Source organism: Danaus plexippus, chromosome 30 (assembly GCF_018135715.1).
Source record: "Danaus plexippus chromosome 30, MEX_DaPlex, whole genome shotgun sequence".
NCBI lineage: Eukaryota > Metazoa > Arthropoda > Insecta > Lepidoptera > Nymphalidae > Danaus > Danaus plexippus.
The window spans coordinates 2,607,985-2,630,001 of NC_083557.1; the positions used below are offsets into that span (position 1 = coordinate 2,607,985).

A 22,017-nucleotide genomic window follows, 5' to 3' on the forward strand; every position below is an offset into this window, starting at 1 on the left:
ATTTCAGCGACGCGAGGCTTTTATGGGCTGGCTGGTTACTGGAGGTCATGGCTCAATAAAGATAGGGTCAAGGGTCAAGGTTAATCTTAATTGTCATTTCGTCTGAGTAACTGGGAAAGAGGTTAGTCTTAAATTTTAATTAATATATTGTATATTAATATAATAAATGATTACTGTTGAGAACTATTTTTTATTTTTCTTTTATAACCCGACATTTTATACTGTATCGTAAAAGTGTCGACACACAACAGTTGTCTTGGTAAGTGACCATTGTTACAAGTGGCGCCATCTGCGCCGTACTAACTATAATATACTATAATCTATGAATTATCTTTACGACTGATTTTAAACCTAATTACCTGCATATTTTTTTGTTGGATGAGATCAGAGAGAAATAAACTGGTAAGAATATTAATCGAAACAGCTCATAAAACCTCATGATGACATCAAACAAGGTAATTATACTTTTTTCTTCGTTTTCTTGCTACCTAAATGGCTCCATACACCTGTACGTAGCTCACACATCTCGGGTCGTCGTGACCCAGCGATCTGTTCTACGCAACATAATATTTAAAAATAAAACTAAATTAATTTCAATTATTTATTATATATATATAAAAAAAATGCTATTTTAATATGCAATAATTAAAATCAAATTGGCACTTGTTATCTACAATGAAAGTTTGATTAAGAATTGAATGTTTAGTGTGTATTAAATAAATAATGTTCTTAAAAACTAATGTATATATATATATATATATATGTATAATAAAAATGACTTTTTTTTTCCCAATTTTCATTACGCGTACTATAGTTAATATATACGTATATAGCTGATGCACCTAGGCCCGCTAGATAATTTTTATGACGAGAATTTAACACATTCTGCAATATTCCGACCTCTGTGTGGACTACGACTGCTAACATGAACGGGAGCGAAGGCACTTGGAATCACAGTACCACGTATTTACACAGAATATCTTAAGTTTCTATTAGATAAATGCCTCGGACCCGTGGAGTGGGGTCCGCCTACTTCTTGCCGCCGAGGGACTCGAAGAAGTTGACGAACTTGTTGACGCCGATGTTTTTGGGGAGGTCGTCCTCGGGCGGGTCGTTGGCCCTGATCACGTCTTTAGGGTTGATGTTGCTGTTCTGGACCATCTTGATCTCGTTGGACGGCCGCGGTTTCCTTTCGACGTTTCCGTTAAATTTGTAATCGCCGTTCTGATTTTGGAATTTCTCCTGTATCTCAACTATATTGATGCCATTCTTCTGTATGTCTTCTTGTCTCTCTTCTATTTCTACTTCTTGCTGTACATCTACGCTGCCGTTCTGATTTTCGTTAACCGCCTCGTCGTCTTGGACCGAGTCTTTTATCTCCAGGTTCTCTATGACGAGTACGTCTTGTTCTGGAACACCTGCTGTGTCCTGTACATCAACCGACACGTGACCTTCGACCTTTTCTTCTTCATAACTATCCACAACTGTAGTCACGGTCGTGACTATGGTCTCTTGTACTATAACCGGGGTGGTATCTATAGTTGGCTCTTGGTTAACCGACGGTTGGTCCCATATTTTGAAATATTTTACGTACAAATTGTCCCAAAATTCCATTTTTTCCTTGTCAGGATCCGAGTTTATTGATAGTTCGTTGCTGAGGTGTATGTAATTAAGTTTGTCTTTGGTCACTGGCAACCACGTGACCGTCAGGTAGTGGTTCTTATCCGGAGTGGGGTTTCTAGAAAAAAAGGGCATAGGTTTATTGGATTGAAGTGGTATTTGTGCCTAAAGTTCATATTATCTCTAAGAAGCGTTATCTTAATGAGATCTAAGATTTTCACTAGTTGTTTCCATTTAAATGAAACTAATATTTTGTCGGATACATACTCCCGACGTTTTGCTCTCACTAACGTCTCGCCTGCCCGTGATCACGGTTGCTGAGAAGTAACCGAAACGTCGGGAGTATGTGGTTGGTTACAAAAATGAATCACGCGTAGTTTATCCGACAAATATTAGTTTCGTTTAAGCCTTATCTTCCATATAAAGTATAGCACCTGGTTACTTGAAGTTTATGAAGGGTGAAAGATAAAACGAGGGTACTTCAATAAATTTGATAAACAAAGTTCTTTCTAACTTTCTCCATACTGTTATAGCGTAGCAGGAATTGTGCTTATTCTAAGATTAATTTTAATAATACGCGATATGTTTGTTTTGGCTTATTTTAACACGTGTATGTGTGCATTATATTTTTGTAGGTCTCTTTGATTCCGGACAAAACGAGAGTTGAAATTTGATCTTAAAGTTATTGAACCTCAAATGTTTGGTGCGAGGTTAAACGAATCGTAACCACGTTTTTGGACAGTTATAAATGACTGAATATTTTCCGTCTACTAGTTATTGTAAATGGATAGTCAATCCTTACATTTTTTTTTCGATTTGGTTTCCTAATTGCTCTACAATAAACGCGTCTTTTACCACAAAATTCAGTGCTATAAGAAAATGGAAGACAAGAGTAGCGAATTTTCTTAAATATTTCGACGGACACAATTTGATTTACTATTGACACAACTCACCCATATTTAGCAAAGTTAGTCCACAATCTTACAAGACGTTCCCTCATTTTAATATCTTGAGGGTTTTCTACGATGTCCTTGTGGAGATCGTTCCTGAACAGATAACCCAATTCGTCCAAATGTTGGCAAGCATTGTCCTTGAGTCCGATACTTTTCAACAACTTGTGCGCCACGTTCAGGTCACCGATATAATCGAACTTATAGTGGTATATCGGCCTGTTGGTGACGTTCACCAAGTACTGAATGTACCTGTACACGTCCACGTTGAAGGTAACGTCGGATAGCAGCTGGCTTATCTCCTCTGGAGTCGGGGTTCCCTTGAAGTATAGCCGTTGGATCTGGTCCGCAATGGCCAAAGATTCGGGCGAATTCCTCTCAATATGCAAAATATCTGGGATGAAGACTTGTAGATCGGTGACATCCGCGTCTATGGTGATTTCAAGAGAAGTTGTGCCTATCATGATTGGAATGTCTGCGACGCGACCAGATATCAGTAGGTCGAAGAATGCTTCTGTGAGGAAAGCCTCGACACCAGGGAACTCTTTCTCAATGACGGGACCAAACTTGTTGTTACGAGTTTTCAAGAGGATTTCTACTGAGTTGATAGCGTTAGCCGCCTCCACGACGTCTCTTACTGGAGTCGTTGAGAGGAATTCCAGGATTTCGTCCGTGTTAGACGACTCACAGCCCAATTCCTTTGCTAAACTTTTGGCGTTTTCTAGAGCATTCTTCTGGAACACCCAGAAATTCAACGCTGTTCCTGATTGGGAGATTGCTTTGCCGAAGAGGTTTTTCGACAGCGGGCTGGCTGTGAGTAAAGTTGTGCTCGCACCGCCAGCGCTGTTGCCGAAAACTGTTAAATTTTCAGCGTTCCCGCCAAAACTTTTGATGTTTTCTTTGATCCATCTAATAGCTTGGACCATATCTTTCAAGCCGGCATTTCCCGGCACCTCTGGAGTGTTCAAGCTTAGGAAACCCAACGCCCCACATCTATAATTGATTGTGACGACCACAACGTCTTTCTCGACCAGATAATCCGCGCCGTGCTGATTTGAATTTCCCGAACCGTAAGCGAAGTAGCCACCGTGTATATAGATCATGACTGGGAGTAACTCCCCGTCAATGCTGGGAGTGTACACGTTAAGGAACAAGCAGTTCTCATCTCCTGTATACTGGTTTTGACTATACAGGTCCATCTGAGCGCAGACGTTGCCTTCTGAAGTAGCATCCCGGATTCCCTCCCATGACTCCGGAGGTTGGGGCGCCTGGAAAGAATTTTTGATGCATTTTTAAACGGCTCCGGTTGTGTGTGATGATTTTATTACGCTTATGTAACGTAACGTTCGTAACGAGCTCAAATAAGGCTAAAAAACGCTGTTCTGATAGCGTTATCATAATCTGAGATGTAGCATTTGTGTGATAACAGCATCTCGGGCAATGCGACATGACATATAACTGATAACTTGAATTAGTAACGTCATGTGCCAAATGTATGTCCGTTTGTTACTAACAGCTGTATGTATTAAGTTGTATTTTCATTGAGTTAGTTTATCACAGGTGTAAGTTTGTATGTTACACTAGATTCGGAGTTAACAGTTTTTGGAATAGTTTATGGAATAGTATATAATTAATAATTAGTGTGGAATAGTTATATATTTGGAATAGTTTTGTTATGGGGTGTTATGTCACGATCTAATCTATAGATACAAATTATAGATCCATGTGTTTGTGGTACACTTACCTTGAATCTCAAAGAACCGATGGGTGGCTTCGCGTATGGTATACCTTGGAAACTATAAAAGGCTCTTCCGGTGGGTGAGCTAGCCAGTCGTCCCTGAAGCTGCCCCTGCGCCACCCTCACTATAGGCGAGTCATTCATCCTGCCTCCACTGCGTAGACATTAAGAACAAACGTACTATTAAGATATAGTATAGAAGAGTCTCGTCTCATATAGCTTTATTGTAAAACTAGACTTTGGTTAAATTTTCGTGTTCATTGAATTTTTATATATTAATTATTTACGATATTAGGTACACCGAATAACTTGAAATTTGTATCCGTGGATAGGGACATTGTTTGCTTTCAAGATCCGCGGATACGGATGTTATTAGTTCATTTGATCGGTGATAATTGATCTTGTGTTGCTGTGACATCTGTTAATCAGTTTTGTTTCATTTCCTACCACTGTATAAATATATATATTGTAAATAGATCTGCCAAAAAATAATTACTGCCATGGATCTTTCTTCTTCCTTGAATAGAGATATCGAAAGTCACAAATAAGTCAACTAAAATGTATATATATATATATACATAATATAACATTGTATATATATATATATATGACTATTTACGGGTTTGAACACCTTTGAATATATCTGTATGAAATCGAATATATATGTATATGTGTGTTTTTAGAAAGTTTTGTCTCTTTATATGTTTGTTCAAACTAACCACTTAAGTAGCTGACGTGAGAACAATATTACAACATGATTTATTGAAAATTTTAAAGAAACACAAGAGAAATAACAAAACAATAAGTTACACATTACATGAACACGATACGAATATTTAAAAATTAATAAAAAAATAATCTAATTCATTCTCTTCTATGAAGTCGGTTCGGTGATTTTGTTGTTTATATTTTTTTTTTCGGTAATTTCGTGGGAATCCATGGAATTCAGAGAGAAATAGAATAACATAGATAAAGGCGTCAGATAAATGTACGATAACATTTTTTTACAATAATTGACTAAACTAGTACCTTAGACGTTAATCGGATTGATAACTTATCTGTTATGCTGAATTTAAAGGAATTCACGTAAAAAAAATTATTAAAAAATGTAAAAAGATTATACAAAAAAAAAAAATACAACATTGCGAATTTTTATTTGCAATTTAAATGGAAATAAAAAAAAAATAATGATTTTATAAATAAAAATTAGTGATAAATTTGGTTCAAAATTAACAGTTAAAAATAAAGGTAATAAAACTTACAGCTTAAGATGTAATACACTTAAATAGCAGAGTAACAATTTAGGAGGTGACAAATAAAAGACACACACGCACAGCTAAAACATTCGTTACACTGACTCGAATCACGAGCACATTGATAAGATTATATGATATCTTACATAAATATATGAAATCTGATTTGGTTTATACATACATACATACATATACATATATATATATATATACAGATTCTTTACTTATACAAAATAGGTATATATGACATGAAGAGAGACGAAACCCCTTAGCATTCAATGGATTCACCGTGCGGGTGCCGGGTCCATGACGCAGGAGAGGAGCCTCAACAGTGCCTGGGACTTGCAACCCAGGTCTAGGTTTAAGTGGGCCCTATCTAACGCGCGTTAAACGCTCCCCTCCACTATCCAAGCTCCTCTCCCTACCTAACCAAATTTGATAATAACCCACTAGGACTGTACGTACGTTCGAAGTACTTTCCAAGAATTAATTGATGTGAATTCTGGACAGGTCCAAGTCTTTTAGTAAGTTGTAGAGCGATTTAGCCGTTACACCTCTCGTTCCTACTACTACCGCATATAAATCCACGACGAACCTATTTCGAGTGTATTCGTTTGTGAGCTCGTAATATTTGTTGACCTTGATGGTATGGTCTTTGGGGATGTTGGTTTCCCAAGGAACCGTAAGCTCTATCATCACAACGCGCTTTAAAATTCGCGAATACATAAATATGTCCGGTCTGGAGGCCGACGCACAAATATCTTCGAGGATTTTGTATTGCTTCTCATACGTATCCATCATTATAGTCCAATCCGTAGCCGCTTTAAGGATGGAGTAAGGTTTGACATTTGATTTTATAGCCCTAGTGCCCTCTCTCACAAAACCTACTGATCGCTCGTTTGTGGTTATTTCCCTTTGCGCTCTGGCTACCGAAAGACTAACCGCTTCACGTATGATTTCCAGAACCCTAGCGCGACGACGCGAGTATTGACCGCTATCCAGGAGCACTCTACATCCCCACTAACAAATGCCTAGCAGTTTCAATTGCCTTCCCACAGATATAGCAAGTATTTTCGGTAGTAGATCTGTTCGTCTTCTTTTCTACCACAATTAACGGCTTGGTAAGTTACTGGTCAAACTTCAACCACCAGAAGCTGATGTTAGGCCTGCCTAATTTAGGATGTCACCAAGTAATCATAGTTTGGCTGTTCAATTCAATGTATGCTGGTGGAGACATTCTTTGCTAGCAATTATGAAAAACTGTCATATGAATCATCTCGTAGTAAGTCTCTACTACTCTAGTCTCTACTAGTAGTTAAGGGGTGTTAGAGCTTCAACACCTCTCAACTCCAGCATACGCCTGCAACGGCTACTTAGGTACGAGATTCGGTGAGAGGATAGTACTTGCTAGAGATGTCCTAAAATACCAACATTCCTATTCCCATACGGTATAATTAGTTATCCTATAAAATAAAACGATGTATATTAAGTCAAATAAACCGTACTTTCTTGATAAATCGCAACTATTTCATCAGCAATATAAAATTTTTATTTATTATTATCTTTTAAATCCAAAAAATATTAATTTATAACACTAAACTACCAAAATGGTAGAAAAAGATTAATGATTTTCATGTTTTATAACGCATATGGCAACACCGACCGTAATAGTGGAAAAATTAAGTAATTTTCACTACGTAGCTATAGTATTTAGTTTGTAAATTACAGCAACACTGGACGATATAGGATATCGGTCATGTTGGATGGTGTGAATTAATAGTAAGTAATACGAACAACAAATATTACATCGCCTAATAATCATCTGTATGTGTGTCCCATAGAGTTCAATATGTTATGTTCGTTTGTGTAATAAATCTCGTTGTTTTGCGGTCTAATGGCAATAAAATATATACAAGCTTTTTCAGCGGACTTGCTCATAAAATAAAAAAAATGAAACGATCAATTTTATTTCTGGTCATGGTCTAATAAGTGGTTTAACACCATATTGTTACATAGTCCATAACTCTTCAAGCTTGTTGATGGAGTAAAGGCATCCTTAACCCTTGAACCCATCAGACAACCATGAAGGAAAAACATGAAATTACGACAAAGGTATGGATTTAGAATTCTATATACGTTTAAGTATAACAAGTCTTTCTATAACAAAAATAACGACATCGGTCTGCTGCGGGTTGCGATGGTCATAACGAAACTGCTGAACCACAATGGACATCTCCTCTCGTCAAAATCTTTTTGGAGGTCTCAGCGTCCTGGATCCACTATTAATATGGGACCGTTTACCATGGGAACTGATCAGATATAAGAATAATATAGAATATGTGGACAACCTGTGATTTATATAACTAATTGAGATATCCTGGTGACTACAGTAAGGACCAGTTCTTTGAAATTTATTCGACCTATTCCCAATCAAACTACGGAAATAAGTGACTGAGGATCGGTCCATGGATTCACCGTGCGGACGCCGAGTCCATGATGCAGGGAGAGGAGCTTCAACAGTGCTTGGGACTTGCGACCCAGGTGTAGGTTTAAGGACTCCTAACCAACGCGCGTTAGGCGATCACATCCACCGTCCAAGCTCCTCTCTCTATCTGATAGGAAGAAGAATGTCGTGGAATGTTCGAGGTAAACAAAATGAAGAATTACATTAAATCTTTTAAAATAAGTTTTTGATATTTGACCAGATCATAATATACTTTCTGTTTCTTAAACATATGAAACCAGCCCTGTACTGTTATCTGTGTTTTAGCGAAAGCGATCTTGGCAAGATATTGTCCCTTTTAAGTAAGAACTGTTCTGGTAATAGCTAAGCATTTGAGAATTACAGCATTCGGCTATCGATTTCATAGAGCTGCCTAGAACTCTTGATTTTTTATCAAAAAGAACGGCAGGTGGTCACTCAATATCGTAAGGTTGGTACTATAGATGATCGTTTTTATTTGATCGTGAGACGCCCCTGTTGATTTTAATATTTTGTTATTTTAATGTTTTAAGTTTATTTACAACTGATTGTATAGGACAGGCTTTTCTTTCAAAGTAAAATAAAGTAGCGCGAGCAAAATGCTTGCAATCCCTCCAAATCTAATGTTCTGTCTAATATCTCGACTTAAGCCGTGACAGAGAATGCCTTAGGACTGTAGTTGAATAGGTCCAAAAATGCAGTCGGTACTTTTTATATGAGTGTATTTTTCCTTCCTAATTCTCCACTACACTCCCTCCCTATCCCCTTTCTTTTACCGGACAGTTCAGTTGAATAAAAATAATTTCAGACTCAAATAGCACTCCAGCAGTCCATATAGGACGTAAAGCTAAAAACGAGAGGAAAAATAGGGTTGAAGGGGGTTTAGTCTTTACATGACCCTTAATGGTACATCCTCATAGTAAGATAGGTCATAGGTCAGATGAAAATGCTTAGCTTCCTATTTGATAGGTCACGCGTAATACACACTGTCTTTAATTTCTTAGTTATACGTGTCCGAAAATAAAATAGATTTAAGGAATACTGCTGTTTAGAATAAAAGAGTTTTATTAAGGTCCATGTATCTTGAGCAGAGAAAATATCAACGAAGATACTAAGTGCAAAATTTATATAACCTAAATATTTATCATCTGTGCCCTTATCAGGACTTGGCAAGAAAAATAAACACGGCAACTTTTGAGTTTTAATTTTTTTAAATATTTATATAGATACTTATTTTTTGCGAAGTTTTATGAATGGTAAACTGTATACTGTGAGTTAAGCGTGAAAATGCAAACACATAGTAAGAGTATATGTACTTACAGAGCAATTTGAAATTTTAAAGGTAAAATTTCTATTAATATCATTAATGAGTCGCTTTTCGAGTAAGTCGTTTAAGAAATTAGGTATTTAATAAAATATTTAGTTAACAGAATTTATTAGTATTAATAGATATAATAAGTGATACATATAAGCAAAGTGCTAAGCCTAGCCACATTGTTAATTGTGTAGTAACGTGCGCATTAACAAATAGGCTTAGATTTCTAAGCCGATAGTTGAACGGCTAAGATGTCTCGAAATTAAGTTAACGTTCGAGTCAACATTGATTAATATTGGTGTAGACAACGGAAAAATGTTGTTATTTTTTTTTTGGATACCAATATTTTTCAAGCGAATTCCGGGGAAAATATTATAGTACCTACATTGTGGCGATTAAAACTCTTCGTGTAATAAGTAATATTTAAAAAGCAAACGCTCTAAGAAAAAAATTCAATCATAGAATAGAAGTGCCATCTGGGGTCACGGCAGTGTCTTTACCAAGTCGAGCAAAAAACCATCAGCTCAGCGGTACCACATTTCTCTCGAAGCAGTTTGAGACATTTAGATCCCCTGTAACTTCATTGTGAATTAAACTAGAATTCTCCATTTCTAGTTACAAAGCAAGTATTGCATAAACACGGTATAATTCAAATTTAATTCAATTTGAACGAGCAGTTTCTGAATCACAGCGAGCGAGTGTCCTTAATTTCGTTTTTTTTTTTCATTCTCTGACCGATCACCAAAACTAAGGCACGCCTGGTACATATATAAGCTAAAAATTTTAAATACAATAAGTGTTTATTGTATAAATAGTAGAGACACTAAATTATTCAGCGAAGCCAGTTTTCTAGAAACGCTATAAACATATGTAGCTCGTATTATTGGTCAGAAAGTGGGTTGTCAGTAAATTCCTTGACGGTATTCGAGAAGTGGAGTGGTGGAAAAGAAAGATAGGTCCATCAACAAAAAGAAATGAGATGCCATCAAGAACAAAACTTGTAAAATATAACAAACTGCGAAACACAGTTCTCGCAACGCCACTTCGGTCACTTCTTAAGAACATTTCGGTCACTTCTTAAGAACCTTCTTCTATCTTAAGTTATAACGTAATTATCTAATCCCACAGCATCCCATACTGATCACATTAATAGTAAAACTATATATTTACTTTAAGTATATTGACTTGCCAACAATAACACCTAGACTAGCAACTCAGTCAGCGAGATTTTGCTACAGCATTAAACAATCGTAATTACTATAATAGCTAGTGCTAATGTCATCGTACGGTGATTAATATTTTTTCTTGTCTGTTAAAACAAACGTGTCGGACGGTTCAGTTTCACAATCAGTCACTATATAACAATAATAATACTTAACAACTTCTATAACTATAGCTAACCGAACTAAAAAAAATAGAGAATAATTTTCAATTACAAAGAATATTATATTACAGTAGTGGAAGGCCAAACACCATTCATAGTTAATCACCTCAAAATAAAGTTAAGTTTTTAACTGAATAATTTAATTCAGAGTAATTTAACTACGTTTCATATCTTTCCTCCCATAGATAGCTGCCACTAGAATGATTGTAACATTCAATATCAAGATTTTTTGCATCCCATTAGCACAAAAATGGCGCACTTTAATTCATGATTGGTCGCGAGCACTGCTAACATTTTATCTCAATGCGTTCCAGATGACTCTCCCAGAGTAATTTATTAAGATGGGGTAAAGGTACCGAAAAAACTTGCTACATATGCGGGGAGGCAGTTGGAACTGCTAAGCATTTGCTGGTGGGATGTAGGGTACTCCTGGATAGAGGTCAATAGTCGTGTCGTCACGATAGGGTTTTAGAAATCATACGCGAAGCGGTTAGTCTTTTGGTAGTCGGAGCGCAAAAAAATAATCACAAACCAGCGATCAATAGGTTTTGTGAGAAAAGGCACTAGGGCTACAAAATCAAACGTCAAGGCTTGCTTCATCATCCAAGCGGCTTTGGATTGGACTATAATGATGGATACGTATGAGAAGCAATATAAGATCCCAGAGGATATTTGTGCGTCGTCGACCAGACCAGACATATTTTTATATTCGCGAATCTTAAAGCACGTTGTACTAATAGAGCTCACGGTTCCTTGGGAAACCAACATCCCCAAAGACCATGCCATGAAGGTCAACAAATATTACGAGCTAAATTTATACGCGGTAGAAGTAGGAGCGAGACGTAAAACAGCCAAATCTCTCTACAACCCGCTAAAAAACTTGGGTCTGTTAAGAACTAACATCAGTTCATTCTTGGAACGTGTGTCGAAGGCAGCTCTAGCAGGTTCGTTTCAAATTTGGTTAGGTAGAGAGAGGAGCTTGGACGGTGGAGGTGAGCGTTTAACGCGCGTTAGATAGGGATCCCTTTAACCTACACCTGGGTCGCAAGTCCCAGGCGCTGTTGAAGCTCCTCTCCCTACAACGATAGACCCGGCACCCGCACGGTGAATCCATGGAATGATGAGAGGTTTCGTCTCTTATGTTAAGCATATTGCGTTTGATTTGAAAAGGTAAATGTAAAGTAAAGGTAAAAGTTTGTGCAGATACGAAAATTTACCATTTTTATTGTTACCTATTAACACATATATTAGGCCAGAAATATTATTAAAAAAAAATGTTTAGTATGTGTTTTTTAAAACATCCAATGTAGCGTCTTAAAATAATTACAGTTTTTATGTTTTGTTTCACGGAATTATAATTTTTGATAAATTTAATTGTCCTTCAAGAACCTCTCATCTCTTTTATTACATATACATATATATATATAATATGTTTATTGAAATTTTATTCTTAATTATCAACTCACCGAAGATCGTCGAGGAATTCTTCAACAACGGTAATCATGTTTGTCTCCTCACTGGAAAATTAAAAATAAAAATTAATTTACGAATGTATATAGACAGGTTTATTTAGAACAGCCAAAAACACACACACACACACACATGCATACATATATTAGTTCTCTCAAAACTAAATATGACTAACATGCCTTAATACTATCGCATGATACGGTTAACAAAAAAATAATATACATCCAAAAAAATTGTTCCCAAGCAGATCTTATTTTAAGGACAGTTAAAGTAAAAGCCATATGTAATATACACTCCTTTCGATGACGCTCAGGAACCGTATTTGGGAGTATATTATTCTAATAGCGCTTTGACCAGCACTTGGTAGGCTATATCCTGATGAGTCTATTACAAGCAAACATCTTGATACTTAAAAAAAAATATATTTTCAAGTACTACCCTCACGATCGGTATCTAACAGCGAGTGACCGATCGAGTCCCGTTTAAAAACCATACCATACTCAAAAACAAAATAAAATAATACCCTATGTAAAAAAAGACTATCACTTTATAAAAAAAGATCGGTAAAGCATTTCCTTTAAATTGATATAAATTAAATAGTCATAATTAAATACATTTAGAAGTTATTATAAATATTAACGTCATTTAACAAATAAAATGTGATATTCCGTATCAAGGACTAATAAGTCTGTAACGCATAACGCATAACGCAAGCCCTGGTCGCGACATCAGCTCGTGGATCAGCACAGAACATTTTGCCACTACTGATATGGACTCATTTATTAATTTATACAACATATTACTATTCAGCCGATCTGATGATTCATGTCAGAAAAACGTGAGCTGAGATGAATTGCAAATATCGGTATTTTTTAAAATTACTATTGGCGTATCTATATATATATATATACAGCCATGGTGTCATCGCTTTTACTCTCCCGTACAGATAACAGTCGTTATTATGTTCGTTCGTAACACACCCGCTCACACTCGCCAGGCGCTCCTCGCTCCGCATACACCCAAACAGCGAGGAGTTCGAGTAATATAAAGTTATTGAAGCTCTGAAACCGCATAACCATAGACAATACGTGTTCAGCGACGCGTGTTTTCTTGTATATAGATATACTCAGTTAACACGTGTTTAAAACGACGCGAAGTCGCGGGTATCAGCTAGTATGCAATAAAAACCTTCACGCAGTCCTTAGGTGACGTATTACACGTCTCTACGACCATATGACAAGTGGAATTCGGAAACGATGACGTCACGCATTGAATCATTGTATTCTCAAGTCGGTTTACATAGGGAAGCGATAAAGAGTTTTCGTTAGGAACTGATACACCAATATTATCTCGAGAACAACTAAAACTATTTTAATATTCTTTTCCTTATAAGTGATTAATGGGGTGAACAACGTAATGCCCGCGATTACGAATTGGGGTTCCGCAAACATTAAATCAGAATGTTCCGCATCACAGACGGGAACCGGAGAATTGAATTCTGTACATCTCAAGACACTAAACTTCAAAGATCCGTTAAAATTTGTCCAAATTATTCAATGACTATTTTAAATTCTCAGCTATATGACATCATACACACATGAATCAGACGTTTGGGATTTGATAATACACTGTGTTATACGATTTTTTCTGTTGAAAAACATTTAGCCATTATTATCAAGAGTTTTACTGTGACTTTGTCTGGATTCAGAGAGAAACAAACGCGTTCTCAACATTATTGAATGAGCGACTGTCAGCGACATCTATTGTCTGTATCACGTTACTTCACGCTGCGTACAACTCTTACCAGTTAACTGAATGGAATTTCGCTATCAATATCTTTGTTACTAGTTATTGATGTTTTGACTTTGATTACTGCAAAGTTTCATCAAATTCTGTTCAGTATATTTTAAAGAAAACTTTCAAGTTATATAAAGGATATAAAATTATGTTTGTCGTTCATAAATATGTTGAATTTAGGAAAATATCGCGCTGTTAAAATTGTCTTAATTTTTGGTTTACAATAGGATAGTTCGTAAATAATTACAGTTTGCTGGAAACAGACAAAACCGAAGCATATGATAGTATTATTTCAACGTAATACCAGACAATATTTTTTTTATAGGTTCAGAGAAATATCGTTTATAAAGTCTTAGTGCAATAATTAAGAGCAGTGACATTACCAAATTTTGTATTGTCAAACTATGTACTCAGCGTTTACAGTATTTATTGATATAAAACTTAAAAAATCCCGCATGTGGTGTTAAGGAAACGTTAGGTTAACTGAGCTCTCTCTATCAATTGAATGGAAATAATTTTATATGATATTTTACTTTAAAACTATTTGGAACCGAAGATATAAAAAAGATTGAACCACACTTATATCTTTATATAGTCGTGGTGGCCTGGAGGTTGAAGGTCCACATCTCGTGCAGGAGGTTGCGGATGCGATACCTGGCAAGTACCGATGTGATCTGTTCCGAGTCATATGCACTTTCTAAGAGTATTTAGACACCACTGACGGACGGCGAAGGAAAACATCGTGAGGAAACCTGGTCTTATAATTTCAAATTATAAGTTTGAAATCGCCAACCCGCTCTGAGTAAGCGTGGTGATTAATGCTCTAACCTTCTCCATTTGCGAAGAGGCAGCTCAGCAGTGGACAGCTATAGTATTATGATGATACCTTTAAATATAGTACTTTATATACATAAAAGTTAACGTATTCCAGATAAGTCAATTAATATTTAATCACAAACCAACTTACGATATCAATTTAACTGACTGGAAAGTTTAAATTTCTCTTGATTATATAAATAATAAGATATTCTCATTTTTATGAGCTCGTAACTCATAAACTTGAGAGGTATGTGCAAGATTTCTGTGCGGACAGCTTACCAAGTCTCATTAAAATAAAATAAACAGCCTAATTTATTGCAATTTTAATTTTTTTATTTTAAATAATTTATTATAGAATTACGTGAAGGTAGGAAAATTACCGGCAAGACTTTCTGGTGACTAGATTTTAGGAGATTATTATTGTGAATCAAACATATTACACTACAAGTCTTCGCCCGCCACTCCGTCTGCGTGAAGATGAGACTAATTCTCAGAGAGAAACGTATAAGGTGTGCTAAAGCAAAACATATAGTGATCGCTGCAGGCTTTTCATATTAAACAACCTTAATACAGACTGCAGCGACATCTGGCGGCATGAAATGTGAATCTAAAACATCCGGGGCGACACACAAATGCAGTGGAATTGTATCTTTATATGAGTTTTAAATATGTTTCCTTCCTTTCACGTATAACCTTCAGTTGTATCAGAGAAAATTAAAATTTTGATACAATATTTAGTTTAACAAAACCATAAAATAAATCAATATATGGAGAGGAAACTTCTCATCATTCCATGGATTCACCGTGCGGGTGCGGGGCCCATGATGCAGGGAGAGGAGCTTCTACAGTGCCTGGGACATGCGACCCAGGTGTAGGTTTAAGGGATCCCTATACAACGCGCGTTAAACGCTCACTTCCACCGTCCAAGTTCCTCTATCTACCTGATCAAATTTGATAAGAGCCTACTTGGGCTCCCTTCGAGGAACGTTCTAAGAATAAATCGATGTTAGTTCTGAACAGGCCCAAGTCTTTTTGTAGGTAGTAAAGAGATTTAACTGTTGTGCCTTTCGCTCCCACTACTACCACGTACAAGTTTACGACCAACCTATTCCCAGTGAGTTCGCTAGTGAGCTCGTAACACTTGTTGACCTTGATGGCATGGTCTTTGGGGATGTTGGGTTACCCAGGAACCGTGAGCTCTATTAGTACAACGCGCTTTAAAACTCGCGAATACAGAAATATGTCTGTACTGGACTCCAACGCACAAATGTCCTCCGGGATTTTATGTCATCTCTCATACGCTTCATTATAATAATTATATGATATGACTGAACAAAAAATTCTATACTAAAATAAATTAATTGAAATATCTGAAGCAAATTAAACTGATATACCTCATTGAAAATGCTCTCAGTGGCAGTCAAATTATATCCCCAGACAAAACCGCGACCAGCAACTAGTTAAAGTCAATGAAAATTTCAAACGAGTCAAAACTATGTGACATCATGCCATTCTTTCATTGTTCATATATATATGGCGGGACAATCTATTGTCTGTTGCAAACAAACATACATTATATATACGGAAGGTTTTATTACATTATACATACACAACTATAGTGCGACTTATATATATATATATATACATGTATATATAAATATATACATATATATATATATCGCTGGGCGGTTTTTGGTACTGTTGGGAGAAATAAAAGTTTATTTATTTATGTACCAAGAGTAGACATAGTTACAAAATTAGTTACAAAAGAAAAGTGATGCACAAAGGATAACCTATCTCTTAAAAGGGATCTCTACCAGAAACCCTATTTTTCATATTGTCCTGATACAATGAGGGCATAAGCCCAAGGTGTAAGGACTACCCTAATCTTATTTCTAAAAATCCTAGCGTTCCTGACTTAGCCCCTGTTCCAGCACTAACCTGGAGTTATTAAAATTTCCCAGCATCTCGATTAAGACATTATAGAATGATAAGCCTGATCGCTGATGATCATATCATATTACGGAATATTGCCTTGGTCTGATCGTCATGCTCGCATAATTTTACACTCAATCAAGGATAATGTAATTAAAATACTGCTAAACTATCAGTATCAGCGTTAAGATCCCATCCAGTATCCAGGGCCCGGACTAAGGTATAATATCGTAAGTTATGACAAGACTTGGGACTATCAGATATGGATGAAGAGGATGTGATGGACATTTAAGTTGGCCTTCTTTTAGTCCAGGGCATAAATGTATTTCGAAAACTTTGATAACTATATACTATACTAGCCTCTGCCCGCGACTCCGTCCGCCTGGACATCAGACTCGCGGTCAGAGGGAAATGTATAGTGTGCTAAAACAGTACATATAGTGATACTACGTTACAGGCTTTTCGTTTTAATACAGACTGCAGCGCCATCTGCGGGCTGGTTTGTGAATCTAAACCATCTCAGGCGCCACTCAAGTACAAAAAAAATGCAAATCGCTCTAGCCGTTTAGGAGTTCAGTGACACACAACTACAGTAGAATTAGTAGAAATATATATATATATATATATTTTTATTGTCATATGACTTCGACCCGACGGCTGGTTGTAATCTTTCTTATTTTCTATCATCATTACAGTATATATATATATTGGAATGTAATATGTGTTAAAATATACATATATGAAGCGCGCGTCACTTTAATTTCCTTTGCAGTAAGTGAATGATTTCTCAAATCCATAAAAGTGATTGTACTAGCATGGCTTCTACGTAATAAAGTGTTTCAATACAAGATGCGTTACCCGACTTTGTTTAAGGTATCTCATTACATGCGATGCTTTATATCTATTAGGGCACCGTCCAGTCTAGACTACAGACTGGGACCCGAGTCTACAGAAACATCGATAGGAATAATGACCTTTATATAAAATTATTAAGTTATTAGAACATATATATATATATTTATATTTATATCGTAACGCTCTGCTTTTGGTGTAGACATTAAAATTATTCACTTCTTTTTTTAATAACTATGTTTATCCCGCGGCTGTACTTGCGTTTATTAATCAATTCTATACTGCATTATGTGTAGAAATCCAGAACAGTGATTGTCTGAATATTTGTCTGTTTGTCTGCACGCTTGTGTTGGCTAATCTCAGAAACGGCTAAACCCATTTGTGTGATATTCTTCATAAAATATTATGGTAGAATAAAATTTTGGACAATCTAAAACTACGAGCAGGTTTATAAGTTAACAGAGCCAAATAATGATCATGTATTGTCCGATATATACATCGATAAGCATGTTCAACGAAAAAAATCCAAGCAAAGCCGTCGGCAGCGACTAGTTTGTAATATAAATGGCGAATGCGTTTAATATTACAACGTTAAGGATATCCTACAGTGAGTCAGTATTATTTAAAAACGTGTACTTGTGTTCGCAAAACATGGCTTGAATATTAATATTTACGTTTCCCTTGGGATACTTATATATATATATATATATATATATATTAATTAAGTGAAAAAATTCCTTGGTACGACCATTTCGAGAGAATGCCGCGATGTTTATATAAAAATGAGTATAAATATATATATTTTTTTATAAATAAAATGAATAAGAAATACATTATATTATAAGACACACACACACACACACATAATACGTCAGTGTGTGTCACTGAACGTTAAACATAAAGAAATTTCTATCATTCTATTAAAGTTGAGGTAAACTATTAATAATGGCCGATCGTAAGTACATACTAGGGCATTAATACATAACAGACAGGAAAGTATATATATATATATATATCATTATAATCGGAGCTATTAGAAAACATTAAATTAATATGATTCTGTTAGGCAAAAATATTCTAATAATATATATATATATATAATATTTTCGTATGAAAGTTAAATGTTATTTATTTAAATAAATCACATTGCACAGTGAACATTGACTCGCAGCAGATATGTTATCAAGAGAAAGTTATTCTCAAGGTTTCCACGTTCATTGTGTGTTTAATTACTTTAAAAGTGAGATAAATTAACATTACTGCATTCTTTGTATATACAGACGGCCAATAAGTATATATATATATATATGTGTGTGTGACGTGTGTAAACTGGCTGTTGCCTGCGACTTTGCGTGTACACGTAAGTCCTTTATTCTTACTTATAACTGTCTGTCTTTACTGACAAAACATCACTATATATATATATTATTAAACTAGTTTTTTCCACTGATTTCGTCTGTGATATGTCATCAAAGAATCAGCGACGTGTATAGTGTATGTGACATGACTTCGTCTACATTAAAACATTTATAGCTTGATATCCTGCGATAATAAAAGGAATTTCGGTTTAATTTATATCCTATATCTTATTGTAATATCTCAGCTCCATTACTGTAAATTCTTATCAAATTCCGTTAAGTAGTTCTCGTGTTACAGAGCAACATACATACACACAAAATTTCGCATTTTATTTCGTAGGATAGGCTATTTATGTCTGTTTTATGACACAAAAGATAGGAACTCAATGGAAAATGTTTTAACAAAGAAGGTTTTAGCTGGATATTACTTATTTAAGATACCTACTACTTATAAAAAAAAATATAACCTGTATCTACCCTCCTAAATTTACATTTATATTGACAAAAGTCTGAACAAAGAACAGTTTGCTTACTGCTAGTTACAAGCGTCACTACACACGGAGAGTTAAAAGTGTCTCAGTAATCCTAACACACAGTATTAACGTGGGTTATTGGATGATAAATTGAAAAACGGTAAGTATGTAGTGTAAAGTAAATATGAGTAATTACTCCTTAATACCAACACTATAAATGTCTGTATGTTTTAATATAAAAGAGTGACAGAAGCGCGTGAAATCCTAGCCAGGACCTGGCTTCGGGTAATGGCATCAGATGCTTATCAGCTGTATCTTGAACCAGGAACCAGGAATTTGAAATACTGTATGAGATCCATAAAAATTTTCCATTGTTTATCAAAATCTATTAAGATCTAATTGAAGTAAAATCTCTTAAGATTTTGAAATAAAATTACGGAGCACAAAAGATTTGACAAGGTACGCGTGTTGTTCCCCCACACCCTCGTATCCAGCTCCGTAGCTGAGTGCGTGTCATCTGTAGTTTGGGATCCAATCAGGCGTTGCATCAGCTTTCACTGTACACACCGTGAATATATCTCGATGTAACAAAAAATACACTAGCCTCGGACCGCGGATTCGTCTGCCGTCTTTATTATATATAAATAAAAGTATATAAGTTTAATTGAATATAAAAATGTACAAGTGTTTAAAACACTCGTATGATTTTCCATTCATCGATAATTTTTTCTAATCATTTATAAATCGATATATCCATCTATTTACCCATCCATTACCCTATTTATTCATGCACCCACCTAATCATCTATCCATCCACCAATATAAATACAGTATTGCTATCTCAACGTATAATGTGGTACAAGACACAATCTCGTTCAGTTTACGGTAAACGGTTAAAATATAAACTAACCGTTTGTTAAATTATTAATAGTAATGAGGAAAAATTAACTTATTACACACTAATTAGCGAGTATTTACATCACAAGTAGATTTTACAAGGACATGTTGGTTATTATATATATATATATATATTTATATATGTGTGTGTGCGCGTGTGTATGTGTGTGTCACACACAAGATCCGTAGCAGAGACCTTCGTAACGAGGCAGCAGTTTTAATACATTTAATATGAACCCAATAAACTCCGAGGCTATATTTGGTCAAACATGTTGCTTTTGTTTTTAAAGCCACCTGTTTATAAAAACTAGCAAACGACCGCGTGTTTGTCCGCACTCAATGCTAGCTGGGTTTACAATCAAATTATATGTCATATATTTTATAACAAGTTTATATGAGTATAGAGTGTAAATTTTTTATTATATATCTAATGATAATAAGAAACTAAACTGATTTTAATAAGACTACAAAATAAACTTTATATTTACTATAAGTTTTAAATCTAAAAGATTAGTATAGCACAAGAATTCTGACCAAAACAATTTATAACTCTCGGTTGCATAGTGAACCAGTACTAAGGATACATTTATACGAAAAACCGTAATTATCGAGTCAGTTTATACTGACATAAATATTAACACTAAGATTACGTAGAATTTAAGCTATGTTAACTCCGCTTAGTCTTCAATTTTATCGCCAAAGGAAATAAATATTCATATGTATTATCAAATATTGAACAAATAACACATTATCTATTAAGTGAAAGTTTGTACGCTATTTAATGAGACATTTTTATTGACATTCCATCAAGGCATATTTTTTAATATACATAGATATATTTTAAATACGCGTATATATATTTATAGCTATAATATATAATTTGGTTTCTCAAGATCCCTATGAAAAACTATAAATACCCTCAAACAATGTTTTTTCCTCAATAAAGGATTTGATCTCCGCACCGGCGAAATTGATATGCAACGAACGATATCTGAATTCCAATAAGTTAGTAAAAACTTTTTAGAGCACCGACGTTTATTGAATCAGAAACATTCCTTAGTTTCCGTTGTCAGCATTAAAACAGACAAATATTACGAATGCGAAAAGCGATGCATTAAATTAAAAAGTTAAAAAACATAAGCCGTAGGAAACCTGTTTGCAAAAATCTCACGATTTTGCAGCGCCGGCTCCAGAGCAAGTTTTTATTTTTTTTTTATTTACACAAAACATTTATATGCAGATAAAACATACGCGATATTATAAAGAAAGATACGACTTGTAAGTAATGCTAAAGGATACTCACATGTTTTGGTTTCAATGACTCGATATCGCAGAGTTAAATTCACTGAGGTTTGAAAATACAATTTCCTAGCGCACTCGTGACCCAGCGAGCATTAGCACTCGCAATGCACCCAACGTGACGTATTGACGTAACCGGCTCAGTCATCATGTTGGTAAAATTAATAAGAGTGTTGCAAATGTAAAAATGTAATTATTATTTTACGTTACACAAAATAAATATACAAGACGAAATTAAAAATTGTATTTTGTAACTATTCATTTGCCAGATTTTACTATAAATTAAGAATTACATTTTTCCTAATTTTTCAGAAGTATTAACTTTGATTAATGTAAGTTAACTAATTAATTATCCAAATACTTATAAATATATAT

The 22,017-nt window shown here is 35.2% G+C and overlaps 1 protein-coding gene across 2 annotated transcripts; it reads right to left on the minus strand.

Annotated features, from left to right (window-relative positions):
* Positions 1–587: 587 nt before the first annotated feature.
* On the minus strand, positions 588–21,769 carry LOC116776580 (carboxylic ester hydrolase-like). 2 transcript variants are annotated; one of them, XM_032669804.2, is made up of 5 exons: positions 21,647–21,769; positions 12,209–12,259; positions 4,315–4,462; positions 2,574–3,838; positions 588–1,738 (listed from the first exon to the last, which is right to left on the minus strand). In XM_032669804.2, the coding sequence occupies exons 2-5, from the start codon at positions 12,244–12,246 to the stop codon at positions 1,030–1,032; spliced, it is 2,160 nt and encodes a 719-aa protein (XP_032525695.2). In that variant the 5' UTR covers positions 12,247–12,259; positions 21,647–21,769; the 3' UTR covers positions 588–1,029. The 2 variants fall into 2 exon arrangements, with proteins under 2 accessions (XP_032525695.2, XP_032525696.2); XM_032669805.2 differs by lacking the exons at positions 12,209–12,259; positions 21,647–21,769 and adding an exon at positions 5,571–5,685.
* Positions 21,770–22,017: the final 248 nt, after the last annotated feature.